This window comes from Puccinia triticina, chromosome 4A (genome assembly GCF_026914185.1).
Source record: "Puccinia triticina chromosome 4A, complete sequence".
Lineage (NCBI taxonomy): Eukaryota > Fungi > Basidiomycota > Pucciniomycetes > Pucciniales > Pucciniaceae > Puccinia > Puccinia triticina.
The window spans coordinates 4945545-4960533 of NC_070561.1; the positions used below are offsets into that span (position 1 = coordinate 4945545).

A 14989-nucleotide genomic window follows, 5' to 3' on the forward strand; every position below is an offset into this window, starting at 1 on the left:
CATTTTAAATTGGTTGATTGCATCCCAGTTAAACTGGGATAAAGTCAACCCGGCCAATTATGCTGGCAGTGTCTGTGCTTGAGAGTGAGAAGCCTCCACAAAATATTCAACAAAATCAAAAAGATACCCTCAGGTTGCATGGTGAAATTAAATTGACATGCTGAGATTGAGAAAGATCCTTTTGTTTTGTCTCTGCAGTGTGGCATGGATGTTTGAACCAATATGATTGAACTTATTTGCATAGATTATATCAAGAGTATCATAAAGAGAGAGTAGAACTGAGAGGAGACATCAATAGATGAATGAAGGTCTTTGTAAGCTTCTAAAGCCATCTAGATGATGAAACAAAAAAATTAACCATTTAACTCAAGAGGTAAAGGAATTGGGGAAACTATTTGCAGGGGCAAAGCTGCCTTGGCCTCTAGTATTTGAACAAAATCTGGATAGATGTGTTAGATTAATCCTCCAATAGATTTTCTATAAGAAGAGGCCAGGGTAATCCAGCTATATAGTGTTCAAAGGCTAGTCAATCTCCACTCATCAAAGCAAATAAATCAAGATTTGAACACTGCAAGAAAAATTTATGCAACTGCTGTCAGTTGGCATGCAAGATGCACCAGGATAATGGCTGTTTGATCAAACTCCACCTAAGTACATCAAATTGATTCTTTGCACAGTGAATTTGCATTTAAGCTTTGTTGAAGTAACATATGGCAAAGGGTCAGCTAAACACCACCTGCTCCCTTTGAGTTTGCGCATGTCAACTGATGGCAGTTGCACAACTTTTTCTTGTAGTACTGAAAGCTTCTGATTCCTCTTATTATTTCTCCTCTCTTTATCTACACTCTTGTATTTTGATTCATTAGTACAACCTTTTTTCCAGATTCCTATTTACAAGAGAGCTACCTCTGACAATATATATAAAATTTTTCCAACAGAAAAATAAAAGCATGGTCACAAAGGATGCTGTGACAGTAGGTGAAGTGGTAAAGTTTTGGCTGTGAGAGGAATAATGAGACCATGCAGAGAGTATTTGAAGGAAGGACTTCCTGGAATTTGAACAGCATTGGTTGGCTCTTTTTTTGTGCCAATTGATCAAGAGAAAAATGGTCTGGGAACAATACCCCTGTTTGTCCACTGAGAGAGGGGGAGCACTGCAGGTTTGTTTTTCAGTAGGGCTTTTTGGTTTGTATAAGGGTACAGCTTTATGCACTCCAAAGACTTACTACATGCACTTCAAAAAAGGAGTGAACAGTTTTCTCAGTCTCTTGGCCTCAAGATAAGAGCCAAATAGGAACATTTTGCAGATGGATGAATCAATAGCAACACTGCCACCATTCCAATACTTGGAATGGCATTGGACCAAAATCCGGACCGGTATTTTGGATTAATACTGCCTGGCCAGGTTGGTACAACCAAAGGTTTTGATCCCTGGTGAATTGGCTGCCTTGGTTGGATATGTATGTTTTTTTGGGTGCTGATGGATTGGGATTTTGTTCCCATCTGCATAAATACAGGGGGGTATTCCATGATCCCCCTTTTATTGTTTTACAGTTAGGTTGCCCAAGGAGAGAATAATTTCTCCTGAGTCCTTGGGGATCAGATTGTACCAGTCCCTCAATCTGATCCACATTTCCAGTTCAGAAGGTATCAGTCTGACCAGACTGGCAAGCTGGTCTGTTCCACAATCCTGAGAAAGCTGTGGATCAAAAATAAGCCAGTCCACAGTATTGCTGGTAAAATCCCAGTATTGGAACAGTTGCAGTGTTGCTGATAGCTGAAAAATTCGAAATCACCAACCACAATAATTTGAAGCTTTGAACAATTGGCCATAGCTGCTTGATTTTTTTTCTCATTCAAAGCAAGTAGGAGAAGAGGTGGATGTGAAATAAACAAAGTATACCAGTGGAAAGCTGATTTATGAAGGTGGCTGTGTTGGTAATTATACAGGTTGATAAAAACTTTAGTTCTTGGCAGTCATACAACACTATTTAAGTCATGTTGCCCCCCCCCCCCCTATAAGATTCTAACTCAAATAGCTATGTGTTCAATTTCAAAGGATGATATAACACCCATTAAATGGCGACTTGCTGTATCCCAAGATTGTTTCAAGTCCGGGAGGAAAGATTTCAAGCAAGGCTCGGGAGAATCATGTTCAATTGGGTCCAGAAGGGGAATCAGAACCGAATCTAGAACGGCTAGGGTGGATTCGATGTCCTTTGGAAGGTCTTGGACCGAAGAATGAATGTGTTGATGGACAAAACGCAATTCTCGAGGTGCGCAACTTAGAAAGCGCAAGAGGACGGACAATCGCTGGAGACCGTCGATGAATTGAGGGCTTTGTTGTAGCCGCTCGATTATCTCAGAGTTCAGCTCTAGTGTTGTTGTACCCCACGTTGATATCACTTTCTTCAAGATCTCTTGCGAGGTTTTGTTGACCAAGATTCTTGCTAATTTCACAAGCGATATGGCTGACTTGGCCACTTTGACTGTCAATTCTCTTCCGGCGACTATCACGCTGCTCTCGTCGGGATCAGACTCCGGTGTCGATTGGATCGTGCGGCTGGTTCGGGAAGTGACCAACAGGAGATGATCAAGTGTCTCGGATGCTTCTATCCAAGCTTGGTCGATGACAGCCCAGTCGGGTGTTCGGCACCATGTGATCGTTCGCGCGATGAGCTTGTTGGAACGAGATATAGTTTCCTCGATTCTCTTCCTCAGATCGGATTCCTCCTCCAAAACCGGAAGATTTTCGCCATTGCTATTTGCGATAGCGCACCATCGGATGAAGCCTGTAAGTCGATCGGGGAATAACTGGGCATAGATATAGTGTCCTAGCAGCCGCTGGATTTTCTTTCGTAGATAAGAGCATCGAAAGACCTTCAAATTCTGTAGGCCATGATCATGTTTTTCGTCTGGTAGAGGTGATTCAAGAGTGAGGGAGACGACAGCCGATACAGTACTCTCTAAAGTTTTATCGAGATTTGATAAGATCTCCAGAGTTGGATTGGTGACTGGTGTTGGGTTCTTCGTGGGATCGATTAGGTCGAGTGAGTTTAGAAGCAAGGTGAGCTGGTCTTGGATTGAAGGGAGGAGGATCGAATGCAGCTTCTTCCAGATTTTAACTTTTGCGCCCATGTCCTCGATGGTCAGACTTGGATCTCTCTCCGCTGGCGTGAGATGGCCGGGCTCCAAGCTGTGTTTGTCGGTCAAACCCTGCAAAACACGGGCAACGGAGGCTGTATACATCGACGGACCCACCGATCAGTTGTGTATTTGAGTTGGTCCGGATGATGCTGTGGAATCGGGTGGTGGACTGACCAATCTCCTCTTCCCATTGAGCTCGTTGGTCGGTTTCCCTGTCGCCCGGCGTCTGCTCCGTCAGGTCCATCGTGGTTTGCGCGATGTTCTTGTCCTGGGCGGCCGCGTGCTAACTCAACGAAGTCGGCGCGACGCGTCTCCGCAGCACGCAAGTTCGATCATAAACCTCCTATCTCGGCACAGCTCCACGGGACCTTGCCTGGGTTTGGGTCCATTTCGGCCCGACCGGTGGACATGCAGGCGGACACCACAGGGCCCTGCGAATTGAGGGACTGTCATCGGTTTACGGAGACGGCCCGGTGGCTATGTAGACAATCTTGGGAGAACCAATGACACCTAGAAAAACTGAGAGGACTATGTCGGTAGCAGCCTGGGGTCCCGTAGATCAAACATCTTCTGTTTCATGTCCTGTATAGAGAAATACATGATCCCAGCGCTTGTTGGACAGTTGAAATTTGCTAAAAGAGCGCTACAAACATCAAAACCCCTAGAGAAAAGAGAGGAATGTAATTTAATGAATCAACAATCAGATTCAGATAAGAAGAAGGTATCCACAGTGTCTACACAGATCTGGTCCTCATTGACCACAGTTTCCCAAATCCAAGAATTGCAACGATCATGGCTACTGCAGCTGGGTTCAGGGGAGAAGATGTCGCGGAAAGCGCGGAGCCTGGCCGACGACTCGTAGCTCAAGAAGCCGTCGACCATGCTCACTTTCTCTTCCATCTCGCGTCTCTCTACTTCGATTTGATACCTCAGCTTGACCGCCTCTTCCGTATCTTGTCCTACTATAGCAGACAGCTTTTCCACAAGGGAGTCCAAAGTGTACCTCAGAGTCGGTAGATGAACTCTTAAATCTTGTTTGGGGAATGCGTGAAAATTCAGCTTTGAGAAATCCGGCAGTCGTTTGGCCTCCTATGAGGGCGGAGTCGAGCAAGAGCCGACAATCAGTTCTTGATCACGAAACTGATTGTAACTAAGAAAAGGCGACTGAACTGGCCAAGTAGTGGAATCGGGAGTTCCACGAATCTTGAAAATGCTCCCGGCCAGGCCAATGTCCCCGATGGAGCCGTCGAAAAGAGTTTTACGAACGACCGGGCAGATGAGATTGGCCTGTTGGGGAAGAGCAGCGCCCGATGGATCGCTGAGGTCGCCGCTAGAGTACCAGTCCATCGCTGTCCCTGTGCCCAAGCCTGTGTTATCTGGGGTTGAGGGGGCGGAGTCTAGCGGAACAAACTCGTCCTCTGAGCGTTCCATCGGCCTGTAAAACTCGGCAATCAGCGCGCCAAACGCCCAGATATCGAGCGCCAATGGCGAATACGAACGGCTTCCAAATAGCAGCTCCGGTGCTCTATAGGGCCTGCATTTGAGTAAACCAACCAAGAAAAGAAGGAAAATGTATCGTCAATCAATTTAAACTAGGGGCGGAGAAGGGCCTATTCACATGGTTCCGAGCTCGAATTCCAGCGAGTCGGATTCAGGGGCAGGATGGCCGGGCCAGACGGTTCCGAAGTCGATGAGCACGGCATGGCCCTGGTTAGTCAAGGCGATGTTTGACGGGTTGATGTCCCGATGAGCAAGCGATTGGTTGTGCAGAAAACTCAGCCCGGCGCCCACGTCGCGGACCACTCGTCGGGTAAGAACATCGAAGCCCGCGTAGGTCGACGGATGGAAGTGTTTTTTCTGTGCATTCAGAAGTTCGTACAAGCTGAGTGGGTAAAGCGGCAAAAACAGACAGTAATTGACGTGCTCAGGTGGTTCCCTGTATGCTAGTAGAGGTGCAACCTTTTTTTTTTTTTTGAACCAAAATTACTTGTTTTAGTAGGCATTTCCATGTAAACCATATCTCAAGTCTTGCTATTCAAACCAGCTCACGTTTGGGTGGTCTAGCCGGGATAAGGTTTTGATTTCCGTCAGAGTATCGTGAGGCGGGCGATTTAAATGAGGGGAGACAATTTTAATTGCAATCCAGTTAGCGTTGTCCTGATCGGGTTTTCTTGTAGGTGATGCTGGAACGAAGTTCGCCAGACGCCCGCATAGCTCGGAGTGTTGATGGGGGTCGAGTTGAGCTTTGTAAATTGAGGTCCAATGAGAGCTGGATCGATCGATGAACTTGCTATTCCGGTTGGATTTCCACGCGTGGACAGATGCGTTAGTCTCTTGTGTTCGTTTCCTTTGGGATTTTTTCGCGAGAAGTGAGTTTGGAGATGCTCAACGATTTCAACGGAACCCAAGTTGATGGGTCTGGTAGCTGCTGTCTGGTGGTTCCAGCGGATGATGAAGTGGTCATCGTGCTCCGACACGGCTTCGCAGGCCGGCGCGCTCTTGGGTTTGTCAAGCGGTTGGCTTGTGACAGGGCTGTCGGTTCCCGGGACAGGGGTGTGACAGCCCAACTGAGCTCTCCTCGGTTTGCAGAACTGGTCACAAAAACCTCACAACCAGCAACCACCACATAAATACATACAACATAAATTCAGCCAGCCGCTCGTAACGTGGAGGACAACTGCAAATATCGTCAGCTGAAAATGGACGGAATCTTGGCGGGATACGGATCGGACGAGGAAGTCACTGATCACAACACGACCACCACTACTACTACTGAACGCAAAGAAAGCCAGACGATGGATGAAAGTACGGTAGCACCAGGCTCGGAGCCTGACGATGAGATCGATAATATCAATGGCGACGTTTTTGGAATCAACGAATCACTCTCAAACAAGCCCAAGCCAGAACAAGCCGGCGAGCCATCAAATCCGCTCGATAAACAAATCATCACAACAGTCCCTCACGTCATCCCAGCCATTGTGAGCCTAGCCCGATCGTGTGATGACGTTTATTGATGGTGAAGCTGACCCCAAGTTTTTGCCTACAGGACCAATCATCCTCTACTTCCCTCATTCTCAGAACATCAGACACCGAAATGAATGTGAACGTCAAGTACTCAGATATGATCTTACCAAAACAAGGCCCCAAAAATCCGTTCACAAGCCGGAAGTTAGAAAAAATGAATACCCTAAATGGTAAGTCAACCCTGGAAAACTCAAATCATTCATTTGACCGGAGACGCGTTGTTTTTCTGACTATTCTTGTCGTTTTCGTTCAACAAAAAAAATAATCCCAAACCGAAAGTACAGGTCACATCGAAGAAGAATATATCAATGATGTCGACTTCAATCGACAACAACGAACGTTCCACGTGCTCAAGTATGCCAAGAACCCGTCAATAATTGCGTCGACCTCAGAAAATCCAGAACTCAATTTTGTAGGGGATGTACATGCGGCATTCAAGAACGGGGGGATGCTTGCCTCGGAGATGAAGTTGACAAAGGCGATGAAGAAGACGGTGAAGCGGAAACGGGAGGACAAAGGCGAGCTAGGGGTGTTTGACGAGGAGCAGGAGGAGGAGGAGGAGGAGGGAGAGGGAGAGGGGGAGCAGGGCCCACCGAAGCCACCGACCAAGTCGCGCGAATACAAAGGCCCGTGGGCGGGCTGGCACGACGAACATCTCGAACCTGTTGGGCCAGACGAAGAGGAGTACGAGGCTGCAAAGCGGGCCAGCACCTCGTCATCTGTCGTCAAGAAGCAGGCCACCGAAAAAGGCCAAGCCAAACGCGAAGTCGCTTACGGCGAAGAAAAATCCACCCTCCATGCCAAGAGCTTACATGATTACCAGGGGCGGACTTACATGCACGTGCCCACCGACCTCGACGTCGATCTGCTTTCGACCGATCCTCCCAGTGAATGCTTTCTCCCTAAACGTTGCATTCACACCTGGATGGGCCATACCAAGGCCGTCTCGGCCATCCGGCTCTTTCCAGAGAGTGGCCATTTGTTGCTGAGCGCGAGTATGGACTCTCGGGTCAAAGTAAGTTCTCCTCCTCCTTCAACCGTTTCTTACCAAGCTGACAATCCAAATCCATTTCTTTCCCTCTCGCCGTTCTTATACAGCTTTGGGATGTTTACCATGATGGAAAATGCCTGAGGACGTTCATGGGCCATTCTAAGGCTGTAAGAGATGTCACATTCTCAAACGATGGAAAACAGTTCCTTTCTGCCGGATACGACCGTCAAATTAAGTTATGGAACACTGAAACTGGTTCGAGCTGTTTTTTTTTGTTTCGCCGTCCATTCCTTTGTTCTTTTGAGCTGACCCGTCTTTTTTCACTGTGGGATTGGCGTAGGTCATTGTGTACAAGCATTCTCCAACGGCAAGATTCCTTACTGCGTTAAGTTGCATCCTGATAACGATAAGCAGCACATATTTCTAGCTGGAATGTCGGACAAAAAGATTGTCCAGGTAAGCAAATGAATAATAGTTCACAGAGAGTTGTTTTACAGAGTGATATGGACTGTTGGCCGGTTGCCTTATTTTCAGTACGATATGCGTTCAGGCGAGATAACGCAAGAGTATGACCAACACTTAGGACCAGTGTGAGTCATCTCCTTTTTTCTCCCTCCATCGACATGGCCAGGAACTGACCTTGGCGGTGCTCCACAGGAATACGATCACCTTTGTCGATGAAAATCGGAGGTTTGTGACTACATCTGACGACAAAACTATCCGGGCTTGGGACTTCGATATCCCCGTCGTGATCAAATACATCGCCGAACCTGCTATGCACAGTATGCCTGCTGTCACTCTTCATCCAAACAGTAAGTCGATGTTTTCACCAAAATCCACCCCCTAAAAGTTGATTGTTTTCGGGAATGCAATGTGACGAAATAAACCTTGATTTGTTTTTTTGTTGGCGAAAAAGATAAGTGGTTAGCGATGCAATCATTAGACAACCAAGTGTTGATCTATTCGGCGGATTCGTTCAAGCAGAATCGTAAGAAACGTTTTGCGGGCCACACGATTGCTGGTTATGCATGTGAAGTGGGCTTTTCGCCCGACGGGAAGTTCTTGAGCTCAGGCGATGGGTCTGGAAGTATGGTTTTCTGGGATTGGAAGTCTTGTCGGATCCTCAAACGCTTGAAATGTCACGATCAAGTGATCATCAGTCATTCTTGGCTGCCTCATGAAACCGTCTGTTTTTTCTTCCTTTCTGGCTCTCTTGACATCCATTTGTGGGTCTGAAACTGACCCGCCGAACGTTTTTTCTGTTCTTAGTCAAAGTTGGTCACTGCTAGTTGGGACGGTTTGATCAAACTTTGGGTAAGCAGACCATGATCCCTTCGCGGGACGCCCCAAAAAACATCCCTTTTTTCACGCGCAGACCGGAACTGACTGGATCTTCTTCGATCTGGCTGGAACTTAGGATTGAGGACGCTTTTCTGTGGTTGCTCAAACACATCTTGTCTCATACATTCCCATATTCAATGTGATTGATTGTAGTCGACCAAAAGAAAGCAGTGCTGAGAAATCATAGCGGAACATCATCAATGTCATAGAGTATTGCTTGTAATGTTAATGAGGTATTGGTTGCTGAATTGGTTGCTGAAGTCAGCAGGCAGACGGTGTAGGAGAGCCCAAACGGGGATTTCCTGCCCTGGTCGTGGGCACATGCCCTGTATTTATTGGTTTAAATAGCAACGGCCTCACAAAATTACTGCTTGAAAAATTGAAAAGATTACACAGTTGATTGCTAGATACATAGATTTGAAGGAAACTCAACCAAGCACCATGGCAACAGGTTGGAGTGATCACTGTTGGATCAAAATCAATGTGAAACCACATCAATTTTTGGATTATAGCAAAAGAAAGACAAGTTCTGTTAGGTGAACAAATGGTGCGGAGAAGTCATACAACATCTCTGAAAAGACCACATGATCAGTGATTTCCTTCCGTTCCGGGAATACAAAGTCAGTCAATCACAATCAACAATAAGCATCATGAAATTGCAAATGATGGACAAGAAGCCGGAAATATTTGGGGTCAAATAACCTGTAAGATCCAATTGTCAGTCACATATTTCTAACGCACATGCCAATTTTTTTTACAGATTCAAGCTGAAATTTCATTTGCAAGATGATGGAAAAAGCTCTTTGAGTTTTCCCATTTTTCAGACACTGGTGTGCTGTAACTGATGAAATATTGATGTATCAGTTCAACAACTGACATTCAACCAAAATATTCTATGCTTCATTCAACTAGTGCTGGCAAAATATTCTAGCCTTCATTCAAGTAGTGCTGGATCCTTTTCCAATCTTCTTTTCAATATACTCATAATTTGCAAAGAAGATTATCTTATTGATTATCTCAGCTGGAACATTCTTATATTCTTTGTTGGCTGATGATCTTTTTTCCAAACCTCTTCCAGTTTGTTCTGCCCAATATTTGAGCAGATGACAGGCCATTGACCACAACCCACGTGGATTTTCCAAGTATCTATCATAGAAAACATTGCTCTTGTACTTCAATAAATTATGTAAATCCTGTATGAACTCTTCTTTCTCAATGATTTCCTGATCTTCTTGGTCAATCTTCCTCCAGAAGTCCGCTAGAAAACGTAAAACACTTTCAATGAATTCTTCTGTTATTTCAACTTGTTCATCTTCCTTTCTAAATAACAAAACATACATTATGGACAAGACAGTCACTGTTTTGTTGAGTTTTTCTATAAATTCAATTATTACTGATATCTCAGTTGATCTGATGTGCTGATTAGCTGATCTCATACTTAATGTTAGTGATTTTTGAATTTCTTGGTTGAAAATGAGACATCTATCAAGACCAATTCTTTCATTTGAGATTCTCAGTATGATTTCAGAAATCAAATGTATTCTCTGGTCATATATAAGTCCATGTGGGTAAGAAATTTTTTTGTTGTATCTGGAATATCTGACAAAAATAGGAAATGGTTTATCTCTTGGAATGAAAAAAGGTCTAGCATTTTGTTTTGACTTTTGGCTTAATGTTTTATAATACTTCACTTGAAAGAGAAAATTCATGAGATTTTCAATTTGAGTTTGCCCAGAGTCTTTCTCCTCTTTGCCTCTTATTCCCTCTTGTGGGTCTACCTGCAGAAAGTTCCAGTCTTCAAAACTCAACATCATGTATTTTTCCTTGTTTATTACTAGTGCACCAATATTATTATTGCTTCCATTTGAATTCGCTTCCAAGTTTCCTCTTGGTTCTTTTCCCTTTGTTTGCAATCCAGCGGCATTTTGATGGTAATCTACTGCTGGACTCAGTATATTCTCATGATGCAAGACGTTCTGATTTTTTGATATGGGCTTCTGTCTTTTACTACTACAAGAAATGCACATCACCGTTGATTTGGGGTTTGCATCCAGACTGTCACTATCCCTCTTACAGGTACTAGATGGATGAATGATGGGCAGTGTCGAATCCGGCGTGAAAATTACGGGATCTGGGTCGACTTCCATTTTATGTAATCGATAGCCCACCCTGAAAGAACGCAAGGGTTCGGCTGGTGGTAAGGGAGAGAAAAGTACTGCTGAATCTTCGGGTGGTGGCTGGTTCAAATCGAGTCGACCAAAAGTCATTTCTTCTTCAGGGGGACTTGATTGGGCAAATAAAGCTTTTTCAGTGAGGTGAAAGAATGAGCTGAAGAGAAACTTAATGAACCCCCTCATCATCTTTTTGGTAGAATTGATCGGGTAGTGTTTCCGATTCTTAGACAATTTTGCGGTGTTTGTTGAAATGAATTGTGACTCATAGATGAAATGCACACCGCTGAGTGTTAGGGAAAGAAAAGATGCAAATTGCCAAAATCATCCTGCAAAGTCGGCTCGCTATCACCTGTGTCAACACATAACAAGAATACCTTATCATTTCTTTTCTGTTACTTCGAGTCAATGTTTTGACTGCGGTCAATTTTAATGGTACTGGCTCGTGTTATTTCCACTCTGCAGAGTGGAAATAACAAAATGTTACCATTGTCAGAGGGATTTGAAACATCTGGCGGGGATACTCAAGTCTCAGCCTACAACTGGGCTTGCAGCGTGTGAGCCCAGTCTAATGCTCTAACTTAACTGTGGCTGGCCGCGAAGCGGCCCCTCCCGCAGGGAGGGACTTTGCGCGTAATTATGGTATTCAAAATTGCATAAGATTTTTTTACATAAAATCATAAACTGCAATTTTGGCTGGGAGATGTCATTTTAAGTTTTATGCACGCTGGCATCTCCCAGCCAAAATGGGCTTTATGATTTTATGTAAACAGTGGCATATGCAATTTTGAATACCACTAGAGGCCAAAGCGGCTACGCCGCTGCAGGGTCTAAGCAGGTTTTGTTGAACTTAAAGTAGTTCTTTTGGTTCTTTCTCATTTTCCCGCCTTTAGTGTAGTTGTGCCGCAGTTGTTCCAAAACCTAGTTGATCTTATAAAACTCCGTTCTTATCATGTATTGGTTCTTTTCTCAATCAACTCATTTAGTTTCATCAAACAACTCTTCGCTAACTCTCATCACAACTGATCAGGTTCGTTACTCATTAAGGTTATCTTATCATGTATCCTTCCATCTTAACCAACTCTTATCTTGTTGTTCAGGTTAGTGATCGTTCGCGGTACTAAGTCGTACACTCGTGTAGTTACTTATATCACTACACCTTAAAGGTGTGCAAAAGCAATCAACTCATTTAGTTTCATCAAACAACTCTTCGCTAACTCTCATCACAACTGATCAGGTTAGTGATCGTTTGCGGTACTAAGTCGTACACTCGTGTAGTTACTTATATCACTACACCTTAAAGGTTAGTGATCGTTCGCGGTACTAAGTCGTACACTCGTGTAGTTACTTATATCACTACACCTTAAAGCTCCGAGTTCATTAGGTTTAAGCTCCCTGGTCGCTGCATGCCCCTTTCTTGCTGAATGGCCTCACCTCCACCAGATAACCAATCCAACTCATCATAATATTTTAAATCTCTTGATTTCAGGCAGGTTCATCAATCCTGGAGTTTGCTGCTTACAAAGTTAGGACTCCATAATTGATTATTCTTTCCAGTTCTTTTGGAGAATCGGGCATCCCATCCCCACTTGGAGTGTTTTTATTCCAAAAAAAAAAAAAAAAAGGAAGAAGAATAAAAAAGATAGCAGCTCTGTGATCCGTCAGGCGCAGGGAAAGTATGATGAAATGAGGCCACCTCAAGAAGAAATAATTTTAAACATCTTCATTGGATTCTTTCCAGTTCAAGGTTGGAGATACGTTGATCATGCTCTTCAAATCTGGATCATTCATAATGGTTTGAGGCTACATGTTTAACCAACTGATTTTTTTAGTCCCAAACATGTTAACATTCATTCAAAATTGTGGCTCCTGTTCAGCAATGTTCTTTTTTCTAAGGTGTGGCGAAGCATATAGTCAAGACAGACAACCAATTGCTCATCATACATTAAAAACATTGTGATCACCCGCGGCCAGAGGCAAGAAGTCCACACTCCAAACAGCCTCACAAAGAATTTCGCGAAGAGCGAAGAGCTAGTTAAACTGGGCTCACAATGGTGTAGTTGATGGTGGGACAGTAGGGCTTGGAGCAAGAGGGATGTAGAATCATTGGTTGGCAGGGCGAGCGGGTTGGATGGATCATGGAGGTCTGGGCGGGGGGCTGCAGAGCCAGTCGGTGATCTATCTGAGTGTGCTTGCAAGGGTCGTGGTCAATTGAGTTGAGTTGAAGGTGTGAGGGGCAAGCCAGAGTGGGCACAGGTCAGCGAGCCGAGCCGGGTCTGGGTCCGGCACAAGCACAAGCCATTCGGTCTCCTTGTCTCCAGCCTGGCGTTCTTGTTGTTCTTGAGCAAGCGGCGTTTTTGGACGTGATAGGAGGATCAGCCGCCAATGGCAATGAGGAGACAGAGGCATTGGGAGACAAGGATGGTGATCCTCTTCTGCCAACCGTTGTCTCCGGTTTTTGTTCTCCTCCGCCTACAATTCAAGCCGCCGGGATGGAGGTTGTTAGGCTATAGGAGGAAGGAAGAGCAGAGAAGAAAGTCAGACAGCCCGGGACCAGGATCCTCCAGTGCCGCCCAAACTTGAACAGCCAGCCCAGCTAGGGAATCATGACTTGATCAAGCTTGCGCACAAGAACGCCCGCGTATAGTTGCGTCTCTCCCATCCCCCCTTCATCTTGCATGCTGTAATTGCTGACAGGCGGGGCTGCAGCATGGCCTCCCGCAGCCTTGCAATGAGGTCCAATTCCTCTGAAGGTGATCACTTTGTTATAACGCTTGATAGCCGAGAGGGAAGAGGTTGAGGGATGTAAAGGCTCAGTCAAGCCTTTCACTGAGTACTACTATTCTCAGTGTAGTCCGTATACGAGACCGATATGTCTCGGAGAGAACCTAAATTCTAGGACCAACAATTATATTGCAAATGCTAGCTCAGTAGAAAGAGTCAGTCGTGGTTCTCTACTCTATGTACAATTGGGAATGGTGAAAGATAGAAATGAAAGGTGATGGAGCTTACCTAGCTCAGTAGAAAGAGTCAGTCGTGGTTCTCTACTGAGCTAGGAGGGGCGGGGAGTCGCGGACTAAGTGTGCGGCTCTGAGGTCGTCCTGTGATAGCGTTGTGACACCCGCGTGGAGCGCGGTGCTTACAGTCCTCCCTCCTATAATGTGCGAGAAGGTACAGGAGGGGTGGGGCTAGGGTGCCACAAAGCGGGGGGAGCGTCGAGGCAAATCTTGCGGAGTCGAATGGACGGATGGTGGCTGTGGGGAGGGCTGGGGGGGTGGATCATCTTCAGGAAGAGGCGGGTCTGGTTCTTCAGCTGCGTCCCCAATTGGAAGGACACGTGGTTTGAGCTTGGATACGTGAAAGGTTGGGTGACGTCGGTCGCTTTCTGGTAGGGCAAGTTCGACGCTCTGGCCATTGTTGAACACCTTCAGAACGCGGTAAGGACCCTCAAAGCGCTCTTTGAGTTTGTCCACGCCGCCCTGATGACGGCCGCGCCAATCGGCCGAGTCCAGGAACACCCAAGAACCGGGGAGAATCTGAGGCCGGTCCCGGCGGCGTCGATTATGCTGAATTGCTTGTCTGACCCGGGCAGTCCATAGTCCGTCCTTAGCGTCCGCCCACGCTCCTTCTTGGGTCTTGAGCCACTTGTCGAGTGCGGGGCGGAATCTATTGGCCCGTCGGAGGAGGGGAAGAGTCGGGGTCAGCGGCCAAAGAATAACTCGAACGGGCTGTAGCCCGTGGACACATTGACCGCCGAGTTGATGGCAAATTCCACCGCAGGCAGTGATTCTAGCCATTTGCTTTGCCGTTTAGCGGTGAACGTACAAAGAATCTGGCCAACAGTCTTGTTGGTGCGTTCACTCCGCCCGTCTGCTTGTGGGTGGAAAGCCGAGGTCATGTGAAACTGTATATGTAGTTTGTCCATGAGGGCTTTCCAGAACCGGGAAGTCCATGTCTTGTCACGGTTGCTGATGATTGTCCGTGGCGCTCCAAAAATAGCAACCCAGCCGCTGAAGAACCAAGTCGCCGTTTTCTCCGCCGTGTCTGTCTGCAGGACCGGAATTATGCGCGTGTATCCTGACAGCCGGCAGGTGCACGTCAGGATCATGTCAAAATGGGATGATTGGCGCAAGGGTCCTACGAAATCAATGGCTATTTCAGACAGCGGCGTCGATGGGAAGGCGGGAGTCTGCATCTTGCCGGTTGGCGCAGTGGTTGGCGCCTTAGTGCGTTGGCAGACGTCACAGCCCTTGACGAAGTTGAGTGTGTCTTTGGAAATTCCGGGCCAGAAGAAATCGCGCCGCAGCTCGACAAC

The 14989-nt window shown here is 46.0% G+C and overlaps 3 protein-coding genes across 3 annotated transcripts; 1 reads left to right on the plus strand and 2 right to left on the minus strand.

The window, feature by feature from the left end:
* Positions 1-2031: 2031 nt before the first annotated feature.
* On the minus strand, positions 2032-3391 carry PtA15_4A564 (uncharacterized protein; the record flags this gene model as incomplete). The annotated part of the gene is made up of 2 exons (XM_053168461.1): positions 2032-3239; positions 3322-3391. The coding sequence occupies 2 exons, from the start codon at positions 3389-3391 to the stop codon at positions 2032-2034; spliced, it is 1278 nt and encodes a 425-aa protein (XP_053019668.1).
* A 449-nt stretch (positions 3392-3840) lies between these two features.
* PtA15_4A565 (uncharacterized protein) lies at positions 3841-5611 on the minus strand (the record flags this gene model as incomplete). Its single annotated transcript, XM_053168462.1, has 5 exons — positions 3841-4236; positions 4318-4681; positions 4766-5106; positions 5197-5437; positions 5538-5611. 5 exons carry the CDS (start codon positions 5609-5611, stop codon positions 3841-3843), a joined length of 1416 nt encoding a protein of 471 aa, XP_053019669.1.
* A 235-nt stretch (positions 5612-5846) lies between these two features.
* Positions 5847-8585, plus strand: PtA15_4A566 (uncharacterized protein; the record flags this gene model as incomplete). Its single annotated transcript, XM_053168463.1, has 10 exons — positions 5847-6125; positions 6194-6341; positions 6456-7186; positions 7270-7417; positions 7503-7618; positions 7697-7752; positions 7820-7974; positions 8079-8347; positions 8432-8476; positions 8580-8585. The coding sequence occupies 10 exons, from the start codon at positions 5847-5849 to the stop codon at positions 8583-8585; spliced, it is 1953 nt and encodes a 650-aa protein (XP_053019670.1).
* Between the last annotated feature and the right edge of the window lie 6404 nt (positions 8586-14989).